General features: G+C 42.1%; 1 protein-coding gene across 2 annotated transcripts in view; it reads left to right on the top strand.

Annotated features, from left to right (window-relative positions):
• The window catches only part of KCNH1 (potassium voltage-gated channel subfamily H member 1), a 414476-nt gene that overhangs the window by 24859 nt on the left and 363711 nt on the right, over positions 1 to 25906 (top strand). For both annotated transcript variants that reach the window (XM_060010022.1, XM_060010026.1), the window contains exons 2-4: positions 5811 to 5934; positions 9702 to 9808; positions 21573 to 21701. In XM_060010022.1, coding sequence (XP_059866005.1) covers positions 5811 to 5934; positions 9702 to 9808; positions 21573 to 21701 — 360 coding nt within the window. The remainder of the gene's footprint in view (positions 1 to 5810; positions 5935 to 9701; positions 9809 to 21572; positions 21702 to 25906) is intronic.

Consider the following 25906-nt stretch of genomic DNA (forward strand, 5'->3'; position numbering starts at 1 on the left):
GCCCTGTATTCCTTTTATTTCTTTTTCTTCTTTGATTGCTGAGGCTAAAACTTCCAAAACTATGTTGATTAATAGTGGTGAGAGTGGGCAGCCTTGTCTTGTTCCTGATCTTAGTGGAAGTGCTTTCAGTTTTTCACCATTGAGAATGATGTTGGCTGTTGGTTTGTCATATATGACCTCTATTATGTTGAGGTAAGTTCCCTCTGTGCCTACTTTCTGCAGGGTTTTTATCATAAATGGGTGTTGAATTTTGTCAAAAGCTTTTTCTATGGAGATGATCATATGGTTTCTATTCTTCAATTTGTTAATATGGTGTATCACATTGATTGATGTGCGTATATTGAAGAATCCTTGCATTCCTGTAATAAACCCCACTTAATCATGGTGTATGATCCTTTTAATGTGCTGTCGGAATCTGTTTGCTAGTATTTTGTTGAGGATTTTTGCATCTATATTCATTAGTGGCAATGGCCTGTAGTTTTCTTTCTTTGTGACATCTTTGTCTGGTTTTGGTGTCAGGGTGATGCTGGCCTTGTGGAATGAGTTTGGGAGTGTTCCTCCCTCTGCTATATTTTGCAAGAGTTTGAGAAGTATAGGTGTTAGCTCTTCTCTAAATGTTTGATAGAATTTGCCTGTGAAGCCATCTGGTCCTGGGCTTTTGTTTGCTGGAAGATTTTTAATCACAGTTTCAATTTCAGTGCTTGTGATTGGTCTGTTTATATTTTCTATTTCTTCCTGGTTCAGTCTCAGAAGGTTGTGCTTTTCTAACAATTTCTCCATTTCTTCCATGTTGTCCATTTTATTGGTATAGAGTTGCTTGTAGTAATCTCTTATGAACCTTTGTATTTCTGCAGTGTCAGTTGTTACTTCTCCTTTTTCATTTCTAATTCTATTGATTTGAGTCTTCTCCCTTTTTTTCTTGATGAGCCTGGCTAATGGTTATCAATTTTGTTTATGTTCTCAAAGAACCAGCTTTTAGTTTTATTGATCTTTGCTATTGTTTCCTTCATTTCTTTTTCATTTATTCCTGATCTGATCGTTATTATTTCTTTTCTTCTGCTAAGTTGGGGTTTCTTTGTTCTTCTTTCTCTAATTGCTTTAGGTGTGAGGTTAGGTTGTTTATTTGAGATGTTCTTGTTTCTGGAGGTAGGATTGTTTTGCTATAAATTTCCCTTTTAGAACTGCTTTTGCTGCATCCCATAGGTTTTGGGTCGTTGTGTTTTCATTGTCATTTGTTTCTAGATATTTTTTGATTTCCTCTTTGATTTCTTCAGTGATCTCTTGGTTATTATGTAGTATCTTGGTTAACCTCCATGTATTTGTATTTTTTCCAGATTTTTTTCCTGTAATTGATATCTAGTCTCATAACGTTGTGGTCGGAAAAGATACTTGATACAATGTCAATTTTCTTAATTTTACCAAGGCTTGATTTGTGACCCAAGATATGTTCTATCCTGGAGAATGTTCCATGAGCACTTGAGAAGAAAGTGTATTCTGTTGTTTTTGGATGCAATGTCCTATAAATATCAATTAAGTCCATGTTGTTTAATGTATCATTTAAAGCTTGTGTTTCCTTATTTACTTTCATTTTGGATGATCTGTCCATTTTGACTTGGTTGTAGAAATTCGAATTTAATAATGTGTTTACATGACAGTGATGTGATATAGTATGATTTGGTTTCCCTTCCTGCACAGCTTTTGTTTTCTTTGATGTTTCTAGTTTTCTTTTCTGCCCCCCAAATTATATATGTTTACTAAACTTTGTTTTAAAATTTTAACATGCCTCAGTATCTTTTTTAAAAAAATTTTTTATTCATTCATTTATTTATTTATTTTTGGCTGCATTGGGTCTTCATTGCCACGCGTGGGCTTTCTCTAGTCGCGGCGAGTGGGGGCTACTCTTCATTGTGGTGCACGGGCTTCTCATTGTGGTGGCTTCTCTTGTTGTGGAGCATGGGCTCTAGGTGTGTGGCTTCAGTAGTTGTGGCATGTGGGCTTAGTAGTTGTGATTCATGGGCTCTAGAGTGCAGGCTCAGTAGTTGTGGCGCATGGGCTTAATTGCTCTGCAGTATGTGGCTTCTTCCCAGACCAGGGCTTGAACCCGTGTCCCCTGTATTGGCAGCCAGATTCTTAGCTGCTGCGCCACGAGGGAAGTCTGCCTAAACTTTTTATGTTATTCCAGATTATCAGGAATATCATTAACTCCTGACCTCCTTTATCTCTAAATAACTTCTCTTCTGGAACTTCTGTTCTCTGAAGCAATCCATATTGAATGTTTTCTATTAGCTTCCTTTCCTGCTTTCTATATTTGGAGCCACATTTTTTTCCTAGTTCCCATGTTGTCTTCTTTCATGTATTACTCCCTCATTTTGCTGATAAACATCCTCAAGTAACTTCCTAAGAAAGAATATATGGGAAATAAATTTCCCAGATCTTACCTGAAGATCATATCTGAAAATATTGTTATTCTACCCTCAGATTTGATCATTTAATTTAAAAAAAAAGTCTTCTGTCCTATTCTTGTGTTGTTCTTTCTGCTCTTCTTATTAGGATGCATGCTGTTTTTCTTGATTGATCTTCTGTGTCTTATTTTTTTATGTCTCTTTCTGTACTGTACTCTGTGAGACTTTATTTTGTCTTCTAACATTTATGCTGAATTTTTAATTGTTACTTTGAATTTACAGGAGCTCTTATTTACTTGTTCATTTGTTCTCCTATGGGTCTTCCCCACCCCCACCCCCACCCAGCATCTTGTTTTTGTTTTATGGGTATATTGTCACTTGAGTCTTTCTGAGGATACTAACTAGTTTTTTTTTACTTTTTTTAAGTTCTTCTTAAGAACTTAAGAGAGTGAGTTAAACTGACTAGACTTCATATGAACTCAGGGATAATTCAGTGAATTTTGTACTTCTTTTAAGGCTTAGTTACTCAGTTCAAGAAACGTGAGTTTTTTCAGGGAGAGAAGACCAGCATGAAGGGTTAGCTTGTCTCTAGAATAAAGTCAGAGCTCCCTGATATTCAAGACCCTTTGCAGTCCAGTCTGCAGGCTCACCTCCTGCTCATTCGTGTTCCTGGCTGCCCTGTGTGTACACCAGTCTGCTCTGTGTCCTGTGCTGCCCGACCTTTGCTCATGCTGGGTCCTCTGCCTGAAATTTTCTGTTCTTCCCACAGCCTCTTACATTTACCAGAGGCAGGCGTCGTATTTTCAGTTCTCTGTCTATTTTTGTGTCATCTGTGGCAGGTACATTTTAGGCATTGAAAATGTTTAAGTGAATTTTACTCATCCTTCCAGACGAGAGCAGCTTCCACTGTGACCACTCAGAGACACAGTCCTTTACCTCCCTCGAACAGAGTTAAGTATTTCATGCCCTGTTTAGGTAGTTGTATGCAGGCCTATTTGTTCTGGTAAGTTCCCGAAGGGCATGGGCCATACCTTGTCAAGCTGGATATCCCAGCGTTTTGCATTGTGCTTGATATACAATGGGAACTTGAAGTATTTGTGCATATATAGGGAGAGACAGAGGGAAGGACTGGCTGTGTATTTTTACTAAAGGCATATTTATAAGATTAGCAGGTTTGCAGATTCACTTCATGATGGTGCTGTTTTCTGTTCCTTTTCAGTATATCAAAGCATTCCCAAGAGTACATTAAGAGTAACTTACTGTATTACTCATCACAATAGATATGTACACAGATGCGTATCTTCAGCAAAGAGAAAGAAATTGCACAAATAAGTGATAGGCGCTCTCTAAATTTAGCCAGGTTAGAACTTTGAAGCTGTGCGTATTCATAAAATGAATCCCTCTAGTTGAAGTCCCTGCTCAGACTGATAGTAAGCGTAGCTTCCATTGCTAATAAATAAGTAAGTAAGCTCTTCTTTCATTTTAATTCTGCTACTTCTGACTGTGGAACCAATATTGTTGTTTTATCTGATGCTGAATCTCTGACCCTATGAGGCTCAGGTTGGCTGCAAGTGCCGTAGCCCATGAGGTCAGCAGTGCCCACGTCACCACATCCAGGGGTTCTCAGTGAGGAGTCTTACTTCCAGTACACAGCTGAGCTCTGACAACTTGGAGTAGAAGGAAATTTTGAGCAGGAAATGAAGGAGCCACGGCACCCACCTTAGATTGGGGAGCCAGGCGTAGGATCCCGGGTGGCCCTGAAGGCATCTGCAGGCTGGGTGAGGGATGCAGCCATGCTCTCCCAGCAGGAAGGCGTGGATGAGCACCCCACGACCTGGTGACCACCTGCTAGTTCCCTCTCGTGTCCACCGTCAGAGGCTCAGGTGCGTGGGGTCCATCTGGCTGAGGTCAGGTCTCTCTTGGCGGGGTGGGGAGCCACTGCTACAGGCCCTTTAGCTGTCAGCTTTCCTGGTGGCCGAAACCACCAAGCAGAGACATCACCTTTCACCAAGATTGCTCACACTGGAAGGGGCTGCAGCAGATTGTGAGGGCACAGTGAGGTAGGTACCATCCTTTTGGACCACCAGAAAGGAACAGATATCCAGGTACGCTGTATAGCTGGAGCACTGCTGAGAGTCTTCTCAAAGCTGGTGGCAGCTAAGCTGCCCACTCAAATCTAAGAGCCTTCGAATGTTTGCAAGTGTTAATAAACAAACCAAATGTCAGAAAAAAGAGTAGATTATGGTATTTAGCTATTCCTCCTGCCTCTCCTTCCTCTTTTCCTCACATAGATAGGAAAGGATGGTTACCCATATTGTGCATAAACTGTAAATGCTGTACTAGAACAAAATTAACCTCCCAATTAAATGAGGACATTACATGTCACCATAATTCCACTCCACATAGTGTATATATATAAACAAAACCCCCTCCGGTTTACAACAAAAGAAGGGTCTGTATGTGTGTCCTTTCATTCCTTTTTTTGGTCGGGTGGAGGTGTGGAAGGGGTGATTATTCTGTGGAGGGGAGAGAGCCAAGCCAAAATAATGATTATATTGAAGTTCTGGATGTTATTTGCTTAAGGTCTTGAAAAGAGAAGAGGGACACTTGATTTCCTGAGCACAAAAGGTATCGAAGACTTCTGATCTTTAAAAATGTGGAAAGTGGTGAGAACACGCTAAATAGCCCAACATATCTGGCTTACTTAATCCCCGCATCACAAGTGAATGGTGGGCCGGTGCTCCATGAAAGAGCTCTGCAATGTGCTTTCTGCGGCTCCATGATTTCAAAATCAGTAAGAAAGTTTTTGTCATTGCCAGCATCTTGATCAGGTTCTATAGAGCCCTAGCATTAGGAAGGTCTAAGTCACTTCTTTATGGAGAGGAAGGCTCTCTGGTGTGTGTATTCCAGGAGGCAACCTGCTGTCCCCTTGCCTTTCTAAGAAGGCCTTCTCCTCCAAGGATCAGCAAATATTAATCAGGGTGCATAAGGCCAGTTTATAGCTTCTGCCCAAAAGACTGACAGGGCCAAGATGCTGGATGGAGCCCAGAAGAAATTACTTTTGGATTCTCTCTGGCTCCACATTACCAGCATAATCTCACGGAGATGAAAAATTAGGACTTGAGTATGTCTTACGGAAATCACTGGATTTCTGCCGAAAACGTTGGTTGGTTGGTGAAGCATGCTTCCTTTGGAGTACAGAAACCTCAGCGTTTGCATTCCAAATATTCAGTTCTAAAGCTCTGTTCTTCTGTATTCCTCAGAGGGCCATTTTGGAGGGAAACAAAAATACCTGGATTGGTTATTATTTATGTCCTCATTGATTCTCAACTAATGTCTTGCCTCATATGCCCTTTTCTTTTCTCCTTCCCCTTCTTCTTCTTCTGTTTTGTTTTTTTTTTTTAACAGATACTAATTTTGTGTTGGGGAATGCCCAGATAGTGGACTGGCCTATCGTGTACAGCAATGATGGATTTTGCAAGCTGTCTGGCTATCACAGGGCGGAAGTGATGCAAAAAAGCAGTACCTGCAGGTATTTATGTTTGGGGTTCTGTTCAACACTCTATCATGGTATCTTTTTGGAAAAAGAAACTGGCTTACTCAGCTTGGGAATTTCCTTTCATGCAGCGTTCATTCAGGAATATTTATTGCACGATCATCTCTAGTTCACACACTGTACTGGGAAAATCAAAGAAGATCTAAAACATAGTCCCTACAGCTAATGAATTTACAGTCAGTGACATGGGAGAAAACCTAGAAAAACTCAGGAAAATCATTTTATCAATAAAATGTGAACTCAAAATTTTATGAGGGTTTAGATGGAAATTATGTGAAAGAAGATTAAGTGAAATCAAATGAAATGGATGATTTTAGATGATTAAATTGATTTTAAAACACGTATGGCCGTTTTTTAAGAATAAACAGCATGTTGGAGACAAGGGCCTTGTTCATAGGGCTTTTCATCAGAAAACGAGAAGAGAACCATGTCCTGCTGCCTTGTTGCTGTCACATCTCTCTCTGATCACTGACTCAAAGGCAGAAGCAAAGGGTGCTGTGAAGCTTGTGCATTTGACAGGGTTCCTAACCAAGCAGCGCCCTTGGGCCGTGGCACTAGAAAAGCTCTTTTAGAGCATCTTCAAGGTGTCCTGCGGAGCGTGTGACCCGGACCCTGTGCTGCCCCAACAAGGTCTTGGCTCCACAGCCTTTGGCGCCTCTCACTCCTCGCCTTCCTCAGAGTCTTCTGTCTTCAGTGGTGTTCGCATGCAGTGGAATCAGCTTCCTAAACCTGCTACACCCAAAAGTGAACTCATCTCCAAAGGGTGGAAAAACCCATCTGACCCAGTCATAGTCTTTGGTTCTCAGAAGTTGCATTTTCTTGATATTAAATCAGCCAAGTAACTCATTTGGTGAAAAGTATTAAATGTTTTGAAAATATTATCATTTTCTTAAATTTTAGGTTTTTGGGACTGGGAAATGGAAAACTGAAGATTCCCTCAAAGGAGAGGGGTGGGATACGGAGGGTGGGAGGGAGACGCAAGAGGGAGGAGATATGGGGATATACGTATATGTAGAGCTGATTCACTTTGTTATACAGCAGAAACTAACACACCATTGTAAAGCAATTATACTCTAATAAAGGTGTTAAAAAAAAAGATTCCCTCAACAGTTTAAAAATGATGACTCAAGTATTGCGATAGAATTCTCTTATATTCTCGGTGTGCTGTTATCCTCTTAAGTATCTGTGTATGTGCATCTGTGTCTCCATCTGTACGTGCACGTACACAGTCAGAACACACTGGGAGAGTGAGCTTCGCTTTTTCGTGTGACTTGAGCAGCCTTTCCTTACCTTTCTTGCTTCTTATTGGCTATAGTCAGACACTTTAAGAAAATCAGATAAGAGAACTGGATAATTTAGCCAACTTTCTTTTACGCGCAGCTCTAAGAAACTTATTTAATTCCCTGAAGGTGTCCCTTCTCTAGAAGGAAAGTAAACGTGCCTTTGTGTTAGCCACATCCCTAATTGCTCAGGAGCCTTTTGGCTTATTTCTTGCATTGCAGGCATCTGAAATCTAATGTCCAGACAAAGGAAATGTACACCTACCACTAAACTACAACTTGAAAAAGTACATAAGAGTAAGGAAAGCTGGGCATAATTATGGTACTTCATTTATTTGAAGACTCCACTTTGCAGGGATTGGTTTTACCTTGTGAAGGAAATTGCCAGCCTATACAACCATCACATAAGTCACTTATCTAGCAAATCCATTCAGAAAGGGAAAGTGGGAGGAAGCTAAAAAGGCCTTAGAGCAAAACCAGCTAAGTAAAATGGTTATAGAGCTTAAGTTTTTACCTCCTGGGAGAAAGAAATCCTCTTGTTCTCAGGCATGGCTAATTTAGTCTTGATCTATCCTTCTTTTTAAAGGTAATTCACCCAGCTCAATTATCTGTTTTCCTGGTTTATAGATGAAGAACACAGCCCCAAAGCAGAGTACTACATGAGATGGGCTCACGGGGAACCACAGATAATAGCATCTCTCAGTGGGCTGGGAAGGGACGTGATAACAAAAGTGACACAGAATTCATAAAGTCAATAGCTAGGGCACTTTTCTTGCCGGGTGCTGGAAAGTGGAAGCTCACAGTAAGCCCACGGCTGTTCCAGTATCAAGCTAAACATGGCGCTTGACTTGGTTCAGGAATTGTGCTTGATAACTTCTGAGGTTCTTGTTAGTTCTGAAATTCTGTGATTCTATGATTCAAGTCATCAAGAAAAAGCTAAATTGCACAGTTAGGTATGCGCAATTTTAGAAGATGGGTTGTGTATTGTTTGGGAACCCACGCCGCTGCTTCTATACATTACATAAGCCTTGAGGGCTGAGCATGGCTGTCCTTCCTTGTTGGTGTCGTCTGAAGGCCTGGGGTGGGCAGGGGACATGCTTGGGCGGGTCCATGGGCAGCCTTTGTTGGAGGACTGGCTTTTCCAGCCCCATTGAGGGATGGTTTCTCTCCTCTCACGTTTTGTTAGTGTCGCTCAGCCTAGTTGTTGGGAATGTTATCCCATTCCTAGAGGGAAAAACCTTGGTCTTCAGACCATATTCAGTGTGCGGACCCAAGAAAATGGACAGTCCCAGCAGTTTTCCTTCCTCTGCTGAGAACCAGTATTAGTAGGCAGAAGCTTCTACTATCCAGAGGTTTTCTCTAATTTTTTTTCAGGATGCTTATTTACCCTGTTAGTTTACTTTTCTCCAAATTTTGAGGAGTGTGGAGAAGTATTAGAAAGAATTTGTAGAATTTTATCATCTGGATTTATTCAACCCAGAGCTCTTTTTTCTTTTTTAGTGGTGGGGTAGGAAAAAGAGCTGCACAGACAGTGGCTGAATCTTCTGTTTGCTGAATCTTCTTTTCTTTCCTTAGCTACAGTATGTCTTGATGTTTAGAGCATCAAATTGCGCCCTTTTTCTTGTTTGGTGACTTTTTTTTTTTCCTATTCTTTTGTTTAATTTGTTAGGAATTAGAAGAGGAAAAATCTGTGGTCCAGATTTATTCTGCCATCCTTCTCAGGACGTCTCTCAGAGTTGTATTTCTAAAATGCAGATCTTGTTATGTAACTCTTTTGCCTGAAACCCTGCAGGGGCTCTCCCTGCATTGCTTTCGGGATAAAGTTTAAATGACTTCACCTGACCTGTAATGCCATGATCTCCTCCATGATCTGGCCCTTGCTTACCTCTCCATATTACCTGTTGCTAATTTTCCCCTTACTGTCTACATTCCAGACATATGGAACTGAACCGTATTCAGGTTCCAGAATTAACCTTCCTCTCACCTCTGTGCGTTTGCACATGCTTGTCTTTTGCCTAGAATGTTCGTTTCCCTCCTTTTCTCAGCAGATTTCCACCTGCTCTTTAGATCTCTTTTGTTCTTGCCTCTGGGAAGCCTTTTCTGACCACTCAGACAGTGCTCTGTGCCGATTCTTAGTGTTGTAATTCCTCATGTGTTGGTCATACTATATTCTCTAATCTACTGTTTTCTGATCTACTGTTTTCTAGTGTATCTCATTCGACTGTCAGTTTTGGGGGGACAGGGATGGAGTCTTGATTCCAGCTCAATCAGTAAATCGTTTTTGATTGAACAAATGTTTTCATTGTGCGTGTGTGTGTGTGTGTGTGTGTGTGTGTGTGTGTGTTCCACAGTGTGTGTTCCACAGTGCATAGCACAGTGCTGGGTATAGAGCAGGTAAAAACAGATGCTTGTAGAATAATAAATACTTGTTCATCTAACTTGGGCTGTTTGGTTGCTTTGCAGTTTTATGTACGGGGAGCTGACTGATAAAGACACCATTGAAAAGGTGCGGCAGACATTTGAGAACTATGAGATGAATTCCTTTGAAATTTTGATGTACAAGAAGAACAGTGAGTATTCAGACCATTCTGAACCATACCTTGATGTGCTTGGAAGAGTAAAATATCTCCTCTTTCTCTGTTGCTGTCTTAGGTTTTCTTTTCTCCCATCAGCTAAATGTTGTTCCTTGAAGCCAGTGTGTATGTTGGGGTAAATGGTATGGATTGATGAGTTACAGTTCTTCACATGAGCATTTGTACTTGTCACTAACCAATTAAGACTTCGTGATCTCTTTTCTGCCCAGAGTTAGTGTTTTTCCTATTGGTTTCCTTATGTTGAGTTGTTGGCCTAAGGCACTTGTAGACTTTAAGGCTTCTTAGGTGGGGAGGGAGGAGGTGGGTTAGAATCTCTGTCCAGTTCACATTTGTATCTATCTCCCTATAGCACTTAGCACAGCGGGTAACACCAGTAGATGCCCAATTAAGAGTTTCTAAATAAAATTTTGTTTCCCTGGTGACCCCAGTTTTCTGTCAGAGACAGTATTAATCAAATTAATACTGTAATCACTGTTAGTCAAAATGTATTGTTAATTGGTATTTGTTTTGTGTATAATAACTTCCACAAGTATATTAATGAAGAATCTAGGTCAATAGCTATACACAAGTATAGAACTTGCTTTCTCTTAGCAGTTTCCTGTTGAATGGAGGTTAATTGTATTGGAAGTATGGAAAGTGGGCTGTATGGAAACATAGCCGTAGCAGGGCTGCAGAGGTGTTGAAGAGTGCTTTGTTTTTTAAATTTAATTTAATTTTTATTATTTTTTAATTTTTGGCTGTGTTGGGTCTTCGTTGCTGTGCGCGGGCTTTTCTCTAGTTGCATCGAGTGGGAGCTACTCTTTGTTGCGGTACAAGGGCTTCTCTGGTTTCTTTTGTTGCAGAGCATGGGCTCTAGGCATGCAGGCTTCAGTAGCTGTGGCACGTGGGTTTCAGCAGTAGTGGCTCACGGGCTCTAGAGCGCAGGCTCAGTAGTTATGGCACACAGGCTTAGTTGCTCCACGGCATGTGGGATCTTCCCGGACCAGGGCTCGAACCCATGTCCCTTGCATTGGCAGGCAGATTCTTATCCACTGTGCCACCAGGGAAGACCGAGTGCTTGGTTTTTCAAAACACTATTTGGTTGTAAGAAATCCTGTTCTTTATATGTAGGATTGAACTAAGTAGGTCATTGGTTCACTAGAACATTTCCAGAATGGCCCAGGTGGCACGTTAGGATAAGTGTTTATTTTGGTGGCATTCAGGATGATATGTTTTGCTCTGGAAAGCAGTGGGCACATGTGGCTTTTATCTGGAAGGAGCTGGGACTTTTTTTCAGTCTGGAGTGTTGGTGCAGGCAACCGAGAGGACTCTTTGCTTGGTGGCCAGTGCAGACGCTGAGCTGAGAGATTAGCTTTGGGCATCAGCAACTCTGAGAGGGTTGGTCCTGCACTTTCACACTAGAGTTGCTGCCTTGTACCATGTCACCTCCTCAGCCAGTAGGTCTAGTTCCTACCTCGAGACCTACCCTAGTTCCTACCCTGAGACATTTTGCCAAATAGGCCTGAGAAGAATGAGGTGAAAGACTGTGACTGGCTCCGTGCCAGCCCATCCTCTACGGGAGACACAACTCAAAGCAACAGCTGTTCCCAGGAGCACGCCAGCAGTGCCTTTGCATGGGAGGGGAGGGGTCTGCCCGTGAGCCCAGAGCTAAGGGAGTGAGTTAAAGTTTCCCACACTGGTAGCTTTGTGTCCTGAACAGTGTGGATTTCCCCACATCACAGACTACTAATCAGGTAGGCGCATCACAAAGATAATGCCTTGCGTTTATACTTTGCTTCAGAGTTTTCAAGCTTCATTAGACTATGCATTTAACTTGCTCAAAGTCAACCATACATGGTGGGCATAAAAGGAAGAGAGAGGGAAACATAATTAAAACTGAATTAATGATTCCACTTGCTATTCTCTTCAGTGGGCATGTACCCCAGAGTGAGTATGCGATGGCAGGGGGGAATCTACTGTTCCCTCAGCTGCCTCGGGGGCTGAAGGCCTCGTATTGTGAGTATCTCATCGCACTGAGGGTGATTCTGGTACTTCCGGTTCTGTACGTTAGGTAGATGTGGCCTAGGCATGGAAGCCAGTCAGTTCAACTGATGTTTTTACCAAAGAATCAGCATCTCTTCCCTCCCTGGAGGTTGTGGTGGGCTTATTGAGAGAGACGCATGCCAGTCTCCAGAGTGGCATGTCAGCCTGGGCATGGACTCTACTTCATGGGTGATGTGAAGGCATTCTCAAGAGCAATTGTGGTCATATGCAACTTCTACCCTACCCTTTGATTTTAGAAAATACACTCTGTGGAAAGTATGACGCCACTCTATTTAAAAATGTTGAGAGAGCCCCGTGAAGTAGTCATGGCTGACGTTACGTATCTCCATTGTATAACAAGGTAAATTCCTCACCCGAGGTCATGCCGAGCCGGGACCTGGTTTCCAGTGCTTGCTCCATGGCTGTTCTTTCCAGACGGGGTTGGTTTTAGTCGGGGCACAAGGCAGGGCCACCACATATGGTGGTGCAGGCTCTACCCTGCATGGGGGCAACCAGAAACCAGTTTGCTTGCTAGGTCCTCAGTGCACCCTGGCCTAGAATTGCATCTGTGCTGAGGGAGGAACTTCTCTTTCTAATTTACACAAGGATGTCCAGTGGGCTGGCAGGGGTTTCGTCCAAGGCTAAGCCTGTACATAAAACATGAAGCAGACATGGATGCAGATAGTGTTGGTTTCTTCCTAGGAACCTGTTCACTGTCCCCAACTCCTCCAAATCTACCCTCACCTGAGGAATTTAGAAACTTTAAATTATTTTTTAAGCCTAGGTATTTTACAGTTGCACCAAATTCTACGTTTTTGTTAATGGCTTTTTACTGACCAACTACAGGCATACCGCAGAGATATTGTAGGTTCGGTTCCACAAATTTTTTGGTTTTCCAGTGCATGTAAAAGTTGTTATAGTGGTATACTGTAAACATAACTGTCTATTAAGTGTGCAGTAGCATTATGTCTATTAAAAAAACAATGTGTATGCCTTAATTAATTTTTTGCTAATCATCATATGAGCCTTCAGTGACTTGTAATCTTTTTGCTGTAGAGGGTTTGAAATATTGTGAGAATTACCAAAATGTGACACAGAGACATGAAGTGAACAAATGCTGTTGGAAAAATGGTGCCAATAGACTTGCTCAATGCAGGGCTGCTACAGACCTTCAACTTGTTAAAAAATAAATGTGGTGTCTGTGAAGCGCAATAAAGCGAGGTCTGACTCTGTCAGACACTAGACTTGCTCCTAGGAACGCAGTTACGAAAAGACAGACCCAGCCTCTGCTTCCACAGTGTTTGCAGGGGTCGGGGGCCACATCACAGTATAGAGCTGTAAGTGTTTTGATGGTGACATCACATGGGGGGTGTCCCTTCACCCTAACTTAGGAGGTCAGGGAAGGAAGTCTTCCTAGCAGGCAGGAAATTCATGCAGAAACTGAAGGATAGTGGGGAGTTAGGCAGAGAGAAGGGCAAAGAGTATCCCAGGCTGATGAAGGGCACGTGGAGAGGGCAATAGGGGAGAGCAGCACTGACATTTGAAGAAACGCAAAGCAGAACTCCTCAGACTTTGACAGGATATATAACATCACCTGCAAATCAAAAAAAGTATATACTTGTATTCGGTAGGTCTGCAGAAGGGCCCAAGATTCTGCTCCAGGTGATGTTAATGCCGCTGGTCCATGAATCACACTCTGAGTAGCAAGGACAGAAAGCAGCTGCAGTGAAGGCTGACTTCCACGCCTACAGGGTGTGTCTCTACCCGGCTGGATCCCCTGCACCCAGCACAGTGCCTGACCCAGAAGGTGTTCCACCTGAACTCATGGAGTAATTAAATAAATCTGTAAATGCATGGGTCACCAGTGTAGCTGGAGAGGTTGAGAAGGGCCGATCGTGCAGCCACGTTAAAGAGTTTAGAATTTGTCTTAAGAGCAGAGGTGTTGGGGACAGAGGGTGGCGTGAGAGGTGTTGAGCGGTTTTAAGCAGGGTTAAGTGTATAGTAGTAAGATTTTCATTTCAGAAAGATGACTCCATTAGAGAGTGGAGATGGAATGCATCGTAGGAGACCAGAGGTGGGAGACCCGTTAGGAATCACCGCGGCGGCAAGATGATTGTGGCCTGCTGGGGGAGCGGTGGGGAAGAGGCAGCTGAGAAGGAGAGGTGTCTGGGGAAATGGGAGGAGGCTGAGCCTAGGGACTTGCCAGTGGAGCCCACTGACTGGCAAGTGTCTAGCACACAGCCCAGCCCAGAGGAGGCGCTCGGCCCATGTTTGCTGAGTGACTTTGAAAGGAACTTGACAGTTACCAAGAAACAGATGAGTGACCCAAGAGTGTGTGATTCACAGTGAGGGCTTCGGAGCCAAGGAGCAAGCCTTGTGGGGCTGAACTGACCGGCTGGCCCGGGAGGAGCAGACTGAACAGAGATGGATGGGAGGAGAGAGAGGAGGAGGCAGGTTTGCTGCTACTTTCACAATTTGTAGTTCAATAGATTGAAACTTTCAGCATTTTAAAGCAGTATGGAGTCCCGTGGGGGAAATGTCACCCATTTGAGATTTTAAAATGTGAAATGTCATCATTTAGAGGAAAGTTTTTTTTCTTTTTTCTCTGATTTTTAAATGAATGCATTTTTACTATGGAGAACACGTATGAAGGCTTCAAGAAGAAAATCAATCACCCTAAAGACTCAAAGACTTGGAGAAATACTACCATCCTATTAACATTTTGGTGTTTTGTCTTGCACATGTTACATAGTTGAGACTTTGACATGTATGCAATTTGAAATTGTACATTTATTTAATTTTTTATCATAAAAATATCCTTATCATTAAAATTCCCCATAAATATAATTTAGAAGGAATTTTATTAACACTTCCTTTATTGTTGGATATTTATGAGTCTCTAAATTTTCTTGATTAAATATAATGTTGAGGTGAAGATCTTCATGCAAAGATATTAGTTGACATTCTGAAATATTTCCTAGAAGTTGAAAATTACTGTGTTAAAGAATGTGAAGCAAGGTTCCTGAGACATTTTGCCAAATTGTGTTCCAGAATTGAATGCATTTCCAAGTTCACTTGCAGACTGTGAGTGTCTGACTCATTGAATTGCTCTAGCACTGAACAGATTGCCTATAATTACATTTTTTTGTTTAATGAGTATTTTTAATGCTAGTGAGAGTGAAGTATTTTTCCTATTTAATATCCATTTAAAATTACTTTTTTATGTTAATTGTTCAGATTCTTTGCCCATATGTTCTATTTAATTCTTGTGATTTTCTTTATAAACTCTTAATAAATTGTTTTGATTCTCCCCCCTCCCATTCTTTAGTATTTACAAGGATAACTTTGTAGAAAGGATCCGCTAGTGATAGGCATTCATGTTTATTTTACCTTTTGGGGAGTTGGAAGTAATTAGCAGAAGGCTTCATGGTGTGTTTTGGAATGAGTGTGTGTAATACTATTACCTATCTTGGAGACTGGCTTATTTGAAACGTTTCTTTCTATCTATTGGCCAGTCTGACCAGTAAACCTGGGCATTTTGGAATTGCTATATATTTTGTATTGTGACTTAACTCATTCTCAGTATGCTGGATCATTTTCTCATATCAATGACAGTCATCATTCATGAACTCATTCAGCAAATATTTAGGTGGCCACTTTTGGGCTGGCCAATTAGTTTTTCCATTTTTCGAACAAGAAAGTTAAGAAGTATCAGCCCTTAGTGAAATCAGTTCACCCTCTGGATAACACCCCCCAGCATTTGACTGACTCCACAATTCATGGTGTGTCTGGGGACCCTGGTTTGGGAGCTGTGGATCAGCTTCTCCAGCAGAGAAGCCCAGGGAAAGGCAGCTTAGAGCAAGAGAAGCTGCCGGCTAAGTCCTTATTGATTACCTACTGCAGACCTTCCAAAAACAGTGGATAACTCAACACCTCTCACGCCACCCTCTGTTTGAGCCAAAGAGATCCACATATAAGAAACCGACTCTGCCTTTGAGGAGGTGACAATCTGTTGTGAAGACAAATCTAATAGGAAACAGTCGTCTTTTGCCTATTTTACCAATAGATTGTCTTTTACTTTTTCAGTACTAGAAGCTGCTTATATGTGAGAGACATTGATCCTAAATCACACACATAGTGAAAACATCTTGCCTATTAAAATTTTTCTCTTTAATTAAAGACTTTTAAAATACCATATAGAAGTAAAAAATGTTTGTCAGTCTTTTCCTTTATGGTTCTGACCTTTATATAATACTTAGGAAGCCCTTCTCCTTACCTAAATAATAAAAGTATTCTTTCATTTTTCCTTCTGTTACTTTTATAGCACTCTTTATTATCATCCAGCTCTTTCTTTCCAATTTGAAATGCTCGTTTTACATATGCTAAGTTCTCACACATTTCATGGGTTTGTGTCTCTCCTCTTTTTCCTTGTGTAACTTATTAGCTACATGAGTTTGGTTAAAATGCTTTCCCACTTGGGTTGTCCATATTTAAATTGGGGTTAATGTCACAGTAGCAATTCCACTTCACAGAGTTGTTGTGAAAGGTAAACCGTGATGTGTCAGGGTTTGGCCCCGCTGGAAGCACTCAGTAAATGATACTATTGTCTTCATTATTGCTTGTTTTAGGGTCATTGCCAATGGCTCCTAGTTACTATAGTAGGTAGTCCCTGTCATATGTTTTCTCTTCAAATATTTCTTGGCTGTTCTTCTACCTTTACTTTTCTATTTGAATTGAATGTCAATTCATCAAGCTCTGAGAAAAACAAATGAAAAAAGGAAGAATTGAGATTCTGATTGAAATTGCATTCAATTTATATATTAAAAAGGGAGGTTTGACATCTTACAGAATTGATTCTTTTAATCTACAAACAGTGTAACTCTCTCCATTTATTGAGGTTTTGTTTTTCGCCCTTCAGTCAAATTTAAATTACATGGAGACTTAAGCATTGAATTTTCTACCTTTTCCCTTGTTATGGTTGAGACTGGCCCTTTTCCTTATGAACAGGTGGAGGCAGCTTTGGAGTTTCATTAAACACCTTAAGATACATTCTCTTTTAAAGTCATACGAACACCTCTTTGAAGTGAGACTGAACATTTTAACCTTATAGGTAAAGAATTTAAAAGGAAGGAAGAATGGAAAGTAAGAGTTTTAAATATCTGTGTATCATCGTACATTTTAACTTAGTCTAAAGTAGGTCTATTATTCCCATTTTACAAATAAGGAAACTGGTTCTGAGAGAAGTTAAAGTGGTGTGGCCAAGACATAAAATAAATGAAGAGATAGGGCTCAAACGCAGGGCTTGGGATTCTGAATCAGATGTTCTAATGGCCAGTGGTCACTACTTGCCCCCTCATGCTCTCTCATCCTGTCTACACTTGTCATTTGTCTCAATAAAGTTGACTCAAATCCTATTGGTCTGTTTCCTGGGGCCGACTGCCATTCTCTAGTCTAGTTTCTGGACCCACCGGAATGGCCCAGCACATGCAACCCTTCTCAAGAGCCAATCACAGTGGCTTGGTCAATTCTGTTGCTGTCAAACATGGCCTGGATGCCTGGCTCTAGAGACTACCTGGGAGGAGGTCCAGGGAAGGAGGCCAAAAATTCTCTCATACACCTGAGCCTTGCTGTTTTGTTATCTGACTGTTGTGGTTGAGAAACCCTATAGCCAGGTTAGGTTGTCAGGTTCATTACTGCATAACCCAAGGGAGCTACGTAAGGGATGACCATCACAGAGTGACCAGAAGGAGGAGCCTGACCTGGAACTCCCCTTCTACTGGGCATCCTCATCCAGGAGAGAGCTGCAGCCTTTGCCATCAGTAGGATGTGTTTCTCCTGGATTTGTGTATTGATCTGCCTTTAATAGAAAATTTATCATTGACCCTTTGTTCTTTTTTGCAGAAACAAGGCATTAATTACTTGCTTTTCTTGGTTTTTCCCAGAATTTTAACCTCTTCCTGATTTTGTGTGTGTGTGTGTGTGTGTGTGTGTGTGTGTGTGAATATTTGTGCATTCATTGTCTCTCTTTTATCCTGATGGAATGGATGCTGCTGCAGAATCTGGGCTGTAGGAGAGGTCCCCGGAGGCCAACTGCTCGGGCGTCTGCCCCCGGGCAGGTCTTTATTTGAATGGAGCCAAAGGGTTCCTGAATATCCCTGGGTGCATCCAGAGGGGTGTAAGGGAAATTGGGTGGGTGGGGCTCTGGGCTATGAATGGTTCCTGTTTGCTTGAAGGAACTGTTTCATGTACTGAGACTTTGAGTATTGTTTCATTAGTTAAAAACGCTTCGCTCTAAAAAAGCGAAAGGTTGAAATGACTGGTCTGTGCTATCTAAGAGGAACTCATAGTCTTTTCTGGAAGAATTTCAGAAATGAAAATTTAAACCCATTCTTCATTCCTAGATTGTTTGGGTGTGACAATTTGGGGGAGAGGCAGGTCTGAGTAACTGTGAAGACACTGGAGGTAGGATTTATTTCTTTGGAGCTCAGCAAGCATTCCTAGAGCTTGTTGAGTTTCACCACTGCAGTCCGGTGCCTCCTGGTGTTGAGCATCGTAATGGCCTGTGTGACGCCCCGTGGGTAGCACTGCATTGGATGCCATTGGAATAGGGGTGCAGGACCATCAGACAGAGGAAGTAGTTCAGTTCTCCTGCCCTTGGAGTGCATTATGAATTATTTATAGAAATAGTCTTCAACTGTTAAGCTTTGAGGGGGCCCAATACATAGCACTTTCTTTTCCTGCCTGTGGTCAGAAACAATTGGGAGAGATACAGGAATCATGCAAATGGAGGTTAAAATACCACCTTTATGACTCGTAAAGCAGATCCTAGAAAATGTAGTTTATATCTGTGGGCAGGTGAGTTTCTAAAAGTGAATCCTAGAATCAGACTTACCCACCCAACCCAGGTAACACCGGAGAACCTCCTCCTCCTACCAGCCATCCCCCCTGCCCTTTGACTTCTCCCCTAACATTTATAGAATGGGGAAGTAGAGCGGATTGCACACTAATCTCTAAGCAGAGGAGGAGAAGTGGCCAGGCTACACATGTCCAATTCTTGTCCCCCAAATTGCCAACCCAGGGAAAAAGGCCTGGAATGTTACACTGAAAGATGTCCCTCCACGAGGAAACACCAGTAGGAGAAAAGAGGTTCCTACCCTCAACAAGCCCAAGTGATCAGCTGGCGAGGAACTCTTAAAGTAATACGTACTGACTCTATGAATTTTTGGCACAAGAAACATATTTAGATATTGAAACGGAATGATAAGAGTAGCATGCATTTAGTCAGGGAACATTTCTGGAAGGAAGCAACGGGCACAGTGTGGTGGAGAGAGGCATATAGCTTTAAACAGATTGACCTGTTGAAATGGAGGAAAGTTCACGGGGAGCTTGAACTATGGTAAAATGAAAAAGGCCTCCCGATACGACAAATACAGTAGCTCTTGTGATCTGGGAGATGTGGGTTAGTGTCATCAGTCCTAGTAGTCATAAAGATTAGGTGGCACAGTCCCAAATGGAACAAGTTCATAGATATCAGGCCCAGCTGGTACAACACAGGGGATGGCCCATAGGCGGCAGCTGTGAAGGGGATGGGTCTGGGGATTGCAGCAAGACGAGGCTCCTGGTGTTAGACAACATGCGGGGCCTCTCTTCTGATTTATTACTAGTTTGGTAAATTTGGAGTGCTTTCTTGTTTACCCAGCTGAGAGAATATTGCTTAGTTTTCTTTAGAGCAAAAAGAAAAGATTTGTTTTTCCTCCTTTTGTCTTACCAGCTAGGATACAACTGAGAGCTGTGGGTACGTGGGCTCGATTGGTGTGATGCTTTCTTTTGAGTTTTCTGTTGCTTAATTGAAAGTGGTTTAAAACCCACTGCAGGTTCTGAGGAGGATACTGGGAGGAATAGTAACACAGACCTTCCAAAAACAGTGGATAACTCAAAGACCATATTCTTTTTGATTTTGGAACACTATGTGTGATTTTTTTTTTTTTTTTTGGCCACGCCAGTCAGCTTGTGGGATCTTAGTTCCCTGACGAGGGATCAAACCCAGGGCCTTGGCAGTGAAAGTGCAGAGTCCTAACCACTGGACCACCAGGGAATTCCCCTGATTTTTGTAAGGTGGATTTTCCTTTCAAAACACATTTTTCTTAGGGTGACACTATCATGTATTTGTCTTCTAAGAGTACCCAGAAACCAGCAGCTAAAAAGGGAAGGGGAAGTGGATAGAGGTTTAAAATTAACTGGATGAATATATAGATAACCAAGATTTAAGGAGAACGTATTCCTATCTGATCCGTTTGCTGCCTGTTTGACTGTACATTGTGGGGTTATTCATACTTACATATGAATAAGTGGTATAGTCAGCTATATAATCTTGTAATTGTTAAGTAAAATTGGTTAATCCTAATGTTAATCAGAGATGTCTCTCTGTCCTTGTTGTATAGTATAGAGTTTGAGTGATTCCAGGCAGAGAGACCCAGGTGACCTTTTGGGGATCTATTTCCATCTCCAATATTCAGTGAGTTGTTTGCTTGCTATCTCCTAAAATAAAATATGTAAAACGCTGAGCACAGCACCTGGTACATAGGAAGCTTCTCTAATACTTAACAACATGGGGAAATATTTACTGTATTTTAATTTGAAAATGGTTATAAACTAGTATGTAAAGCGTTATCCCGGTTATGCAAAATTCAACAAATAGTTATTAAGTTCTTATATGCCAGATGCTGTTTTAGGAACGGGGACACAAGAACAAGATGGGGTGAACATACCATTGCTTTGTGCCCCATTTAATTTTGTATCACAGAAGAGATTGATAGATCTTGCTGTGGTGTCCTCAATAGATAGAAAACATCTGTTTCTTTTCCTTCTTTTTTTTGTTTTTGGAAGCCAGAGACTGACTTTGTGCAGATATTTTTCCATAGATACCTGAGTGGGTGACCTCTCTGAGAAGTCAGTCAGATAAGCCCTGCCCACCTTCTCCTTCTGTGATTTAGGGCAGTGCTTTGGAAGAGCTCATTTATCCCCCAGTTTAGCTCAGGAGCAAGGATTGGAAGTTGAAACATTCATTGAGCTTCCTAAAGTACTAAGTAATCACAGCTGAAACCCACCTGGAAACTCCCTTTCTGGGGGAACCTTTGCGAGGAGAATCATTGTGGTGATTCTTTTCCTTCCTCAGTGTGTCCTTATTTGCCATTGTATAGGACCTTTGGGATTTTTATTCTGGGGAGAGAGGTTTAGAAACATAGTTTCTAGCCCATGGTCCATTGAGCCAAATTGATGGATTCCCAAGCTGAATTTTGGCACTGGGAGCTTTTAGCAATGGAAATTTGAGTTTCATGGTCGGCCGGCCATGGCTGGCAATACCCAAACTGGCCCCTACTCTTTACTTGTTCACTACATGGTCTAAGGTAAGTCTTTAGGTCTCTGTACCTTAGGTCAGGAGGGATTTTCAACCCATTTTCTAATCATTTTACAAGGGTTAAGAAATCTGCACTTACAAAATTATTTGAACAGGAGAAAACTCCCCACTGAGTAGTTACTATGAAAGTTTTTATTCCAGCAAGAGGAAAAATTAATGTTGTAAAACCCAGTCCCTGAAGGAATGAAACGATTCTAAAAACGAACTAATATTTGTACCTATTCATTCCCAAGTCTTTACTTCCATAGCCCCTCAGATGAGAATACAAATTACTGACCAACCTTTTGGTATTTCTTTCAGGGACACCTGTGTGGTTCTTTGTGAAAATTGCTCCAATTCGAAATGAACAGGATAAAGTGGTTTTATTTCTTTGCACTTTCAGTGACATAACAGCTTTCAAACAGCCGATTGAGGATGATTCATGTAAAGGTTTGTAATTCTGATTTGTACAAATAATTTTATGCCTTTTTAATTTTTTTGCCTATAGTGTGACTCTCGTTACAGAGAATTTGAGGTTGCCAAGGCAATCTCTGCACAAGGATCAAGATTTAAACTTTAATTTGTGTTGGGGAAAGCATTGTATCGTTCTGGAATGTATAGAGGGAAAAGAAAGTGAGAAAAAAAAGCTTTGGTTAGGAAGGCATTTGAATCAGTTTCATACCTTTGTAGATTAACCCTTTCCAAGTAGACAGAAGAAGGTACCTGGGCACCTCTGGTATTGTCAGAATCTTTGCAGGTTTTCACATGACAGATGTCAGTCACCCAAATGTGACAGTTCATGGTCACATTCATCTTATTTCTGTATGAACTTCTTTAGATTTGACTGAGTTCTAGCATTTTAAGAGTGTTAAAGTAGATTTTAGTACATCTCTGCCTCTGTGGTTGGTTAAGTCTGTGACTGGTTAATTCATTGGAAACATGGCATTAATGAGGCCAGTAACATTCCCGTATGGGTCATTTAATCAGCTCTGGGACCACAGATTTTAGCACTGACCTCAGCCATACCACATGCATGTATTGTTTAAATAACACTGGGGACCTAGGAGAGGAGATGGCTCAGGATTTCTAGAACAACTGTACTCCCGAAGAGGTCCAGCTCATCAGGAAGCACAGAAGATGTCATTCCCAGAGGTTTGGGATTAGGAGGTATCACAGCAGTCTTTTCCATCCCCCTGAAGGTAACCAAGCGGCCAGGAGCTCTTTCACGTTGCAGTGTTTCCTGGCTCTGCGGCCGATTTTCCGGCTCTACCAGAGGACGCTACTCCTTGCAGTTTTCTGAGACGCAGCAGAGAGATAAAAGTGGAGTTCATGGGAGAGTCAAACTGGGGCATGTTATCCTCGAGGTGACAAAATTGTGATTGTTAAATGGCAAGAAATAAAAAACATTCTGTGGCTGCTCCCTTGGGGGCTGTGTCCTCTGAGGATATTTAAAATCCTACCACATTGGATGCTAATATTTATAGAGTTCAGAGCCCAATGCTGTGTACACCGGTGCATCCTATTTCTTTTGTAAGCTATCTATAGCTCAGTAAGTCAATCACAGCCTGCCTTTGGGGTTCAAGACCAGAGCAGGTGTAAATAAAGTCTCTTAACTTGTCTCACCCTCCGGCAGTCTCCTTTTCTCCTGCAGATTTGTGATTCCCTGAGTTCTAGTTTCTGACCTGAAGATTTCTCAGTGCAGTAGCTCTTACACAGCGCTAAGCTCACTCATGATGAGTGTCATCTTGCTACCATCTAGAAAGGCTGTTTACTTTTTTAACTGAGTAGACTCATAAATAGCATTTTAAAGGTAATCTGATATTTTCACAGTTATTTTTGCAAGTTTTCTCTGAAAAAGGTGAACTAGGGGATGTAATTGAGTCAGAATGTTTTCTTATCATCACCACTGGAACATTTTCAGGTGACGTGAGGGATTGTTTAGTAGGAAAGGCAGAGTTAACCGAGAATGCTCCCTGCATGCCACCTAGGTGTCTGCCTGGCATTCTCATGAAATCTGAAAGAAGAGATAAATCAGATTGATGCAGTGAGACTCACTGAGGTTTATTTTCCAGGAATAAAATGCTCTGTTTCATTTTTCCTGCCTCACTGATGTATTTCCCTTGCTGATAAGGGTTTTGGTGGATGTGCGAGCACACACACACACACACACACACACACACACACACACCCACCCCTTATTCCCTGTTAGCCAAGGGGACCAGATATTAATTCTTTGTCAGTGAAATAAATTGGAGTAATACATGACTTGATTTCTAAAAAGTAAAACACACACGCACACACACACACATACACGTACGTACTCTTTAGCCCTCAATATAGGAATGCTGGTAGTGGATCATGCTTAATATTTCTTCCAGGACATGACTTTATAAGCCTGTTCGCTCCAAATGCTGTGGCAGATATGTTTAGACCCTCCCACTTGTCATGTCACTGTGCCCCTGACCCACTTCTATTTGGTGGTCTGTTTAGGACAAGGTCAAATTTTATATTAGTCTGTTGCTGATGGAAGAGCATGATAATTCTCCAGGCCTTTATCGTTATAAGTCTCTAAACTGCAGTTCTGGCTGTAAGGGTCCAATCTAGATGGGAAATACACTGCCATGTGGCTGGATTATTCTCCTGACTTGACATTTCTACTTGGAGTTGTTCTCACATTGTGAGAGTCCAACAGGTCCAGCCGGGCTTTCAGTACAGTGTCTCAATTAGCATAAAGAGCCTTAAGAGTGTTGCTGACCCAGGCTTGTGTAGAATTCACTTTTGAGAGGGAATGGAAGGGTGGATAATGGAAAACCCCAGAAAATCCCTAGATAATTGCTTTTTGGCATAGCAATACAAGATGTTTTCCCACCATTAGGTTAGACTTTTTTTTTTTTTTTTTTTTTCGGTACGCGGCCTCTCACTGTCGTGGCCCCTCCCGTTGCGGAGCACAGGCTCCAGACTCGCAGGCTCAGCGGCCATGGCTCACGGGCCCAGCCGCTCCGCGGCATGTGGGATCTTCCCGGACCGGGGCACGAACCCGTGTCCCCTGCATCGGCAGGCGGACTCTCAACCACTGCGCCACCAGGGAAGCCCTAGGTTAGACTTTTTAAAGTCAACTGTGCTCAGATTGTCTTTAAAATGACTTTGTTTTCTCTCATCATGTTGTGCCTAACTTTGGGGCTTGGGAGTCGGGTGAATGCATCCTAGTGGTGACTCAGGAAGCCAGTTGGTGCCTAACGTTTTCCCATAAACCACACACAAAGGGGAGAACACATGGAATCATTGGCGATAAACTATTTTAGCATCTGACACAAAGTAACTCCCCTTTGGCCCTGAGCTCCGAGCACATGTGATGGGCCCTGAGGATGCAACCTGAACCCCCTCTTTTATTTAGTGTGTCAGTTCTCATGACCCTTTTCATGAATTATCCAGACCCCTGACTTCCTCATCTCCTCTTTCCTGTTCATCTTTTGGCTACTTCCCTTTCTCTCTGATAAAAAGTGCCCACAGGTGGCATGGAGCAAGGGATCAAGGCAAGCTAAAGCTAGGTTTGCTGTTTGGTAACGGCTCTGCGGTGTGTGTGTGTGTGTGTGTGTGTGTGTGTGTGTGTGTTTTTAAAGGCTGAATGAGAGAGTAGGTGGGAATTCTTGGTTGAAATGAGACTCAGTGAGGCCCCAGGCATTTCATTTCTTCCTTATCTCTTGCTTTTCTGGTACTTTGGATAATTGGGAGTAGGTTGCAGGAGTGTTTTTCTCTGTCCCATCCACCCTTCAAAGCCAGGAGTCTTGGGCAAGTGGGTAGAGAAGAATTAGAGTGTAGGGCTCAGAGTTTTCTCTTTACATTGTTCACCCAAGGATGAGTCACCCCTCTTCTTTTCTCTCTTACCTCACTGAATCATCTCACATTAAAGGAGCACCTTCATTTTCAAAGATCCACTAAAGTAAATTTAGTATTATCTTGTAAATTCAGAGTTAAAATTGAGCCAAGAGTGGGCAATAAATGGAATGTAAAACTCCAGGGGAGATTTTTAAAGGCCAAAGATTTAGAATATTCAGGGCTGAAGGCTCCGGCAAGCTGTTGTAACTGCCAACCCTTCTCCAGGCGTCTTCATGCGGGATATATGTGAGGTGCTCTTGGGGGAGAAAGAGTGTAATGGATACAAGCCACAGGCTCCCTCTCCACCACCAATATTAACATTTTCTTTCTCGGCCCTTAGGATGACTGAAAGGTGATGATTTAGTGACTTCTGCTTGAAAAAGCCATCCTAGGTTTTTGGTTATTTGTACATCAGTAGGGAAAAGATCTGGGGCGGAAGACTTGAGGACACCTAGTCATTGTCCAGATTGACCTGGTAGTGTCCTGTGTCCATTGTTCTCTGCTGGATGTTGGGTTATGGCGCCGGCTCCTCTAAGAGGATCTGTGACTCTTCAGATTAGGACAAGCCCGGCCTCATCGCCTCCTCACCAGGGCGAGGATACTTTAAGGAGTCCTATGCAACTTCTGTTCCAAGTGGCTCAGCGTGGTTTCCCAGGGAGGGGCCTGTAGGTCTGTCTTTCCTAGTATCTCTGGACTTACCCTGGGAGGAACTGGAATTCTGGGTCATCCCAGAACCATCTCTTTGGGCCTAGGGAGGATACAGGGATGTGTGGGCTAAA

Source organism: Delphinus delphis, chromosome 1 (genome assembly GCF_949987515.2).
Source record: "Delphinus delphis chromosome 1, mDelDel1.2, whole genome shotgun sequence".
NCBI lineage: Eukaryota > Metazoa > Chordata > Mammalia > Artiodactyla > Delphinidae > Delphinus > Delphinus delphis.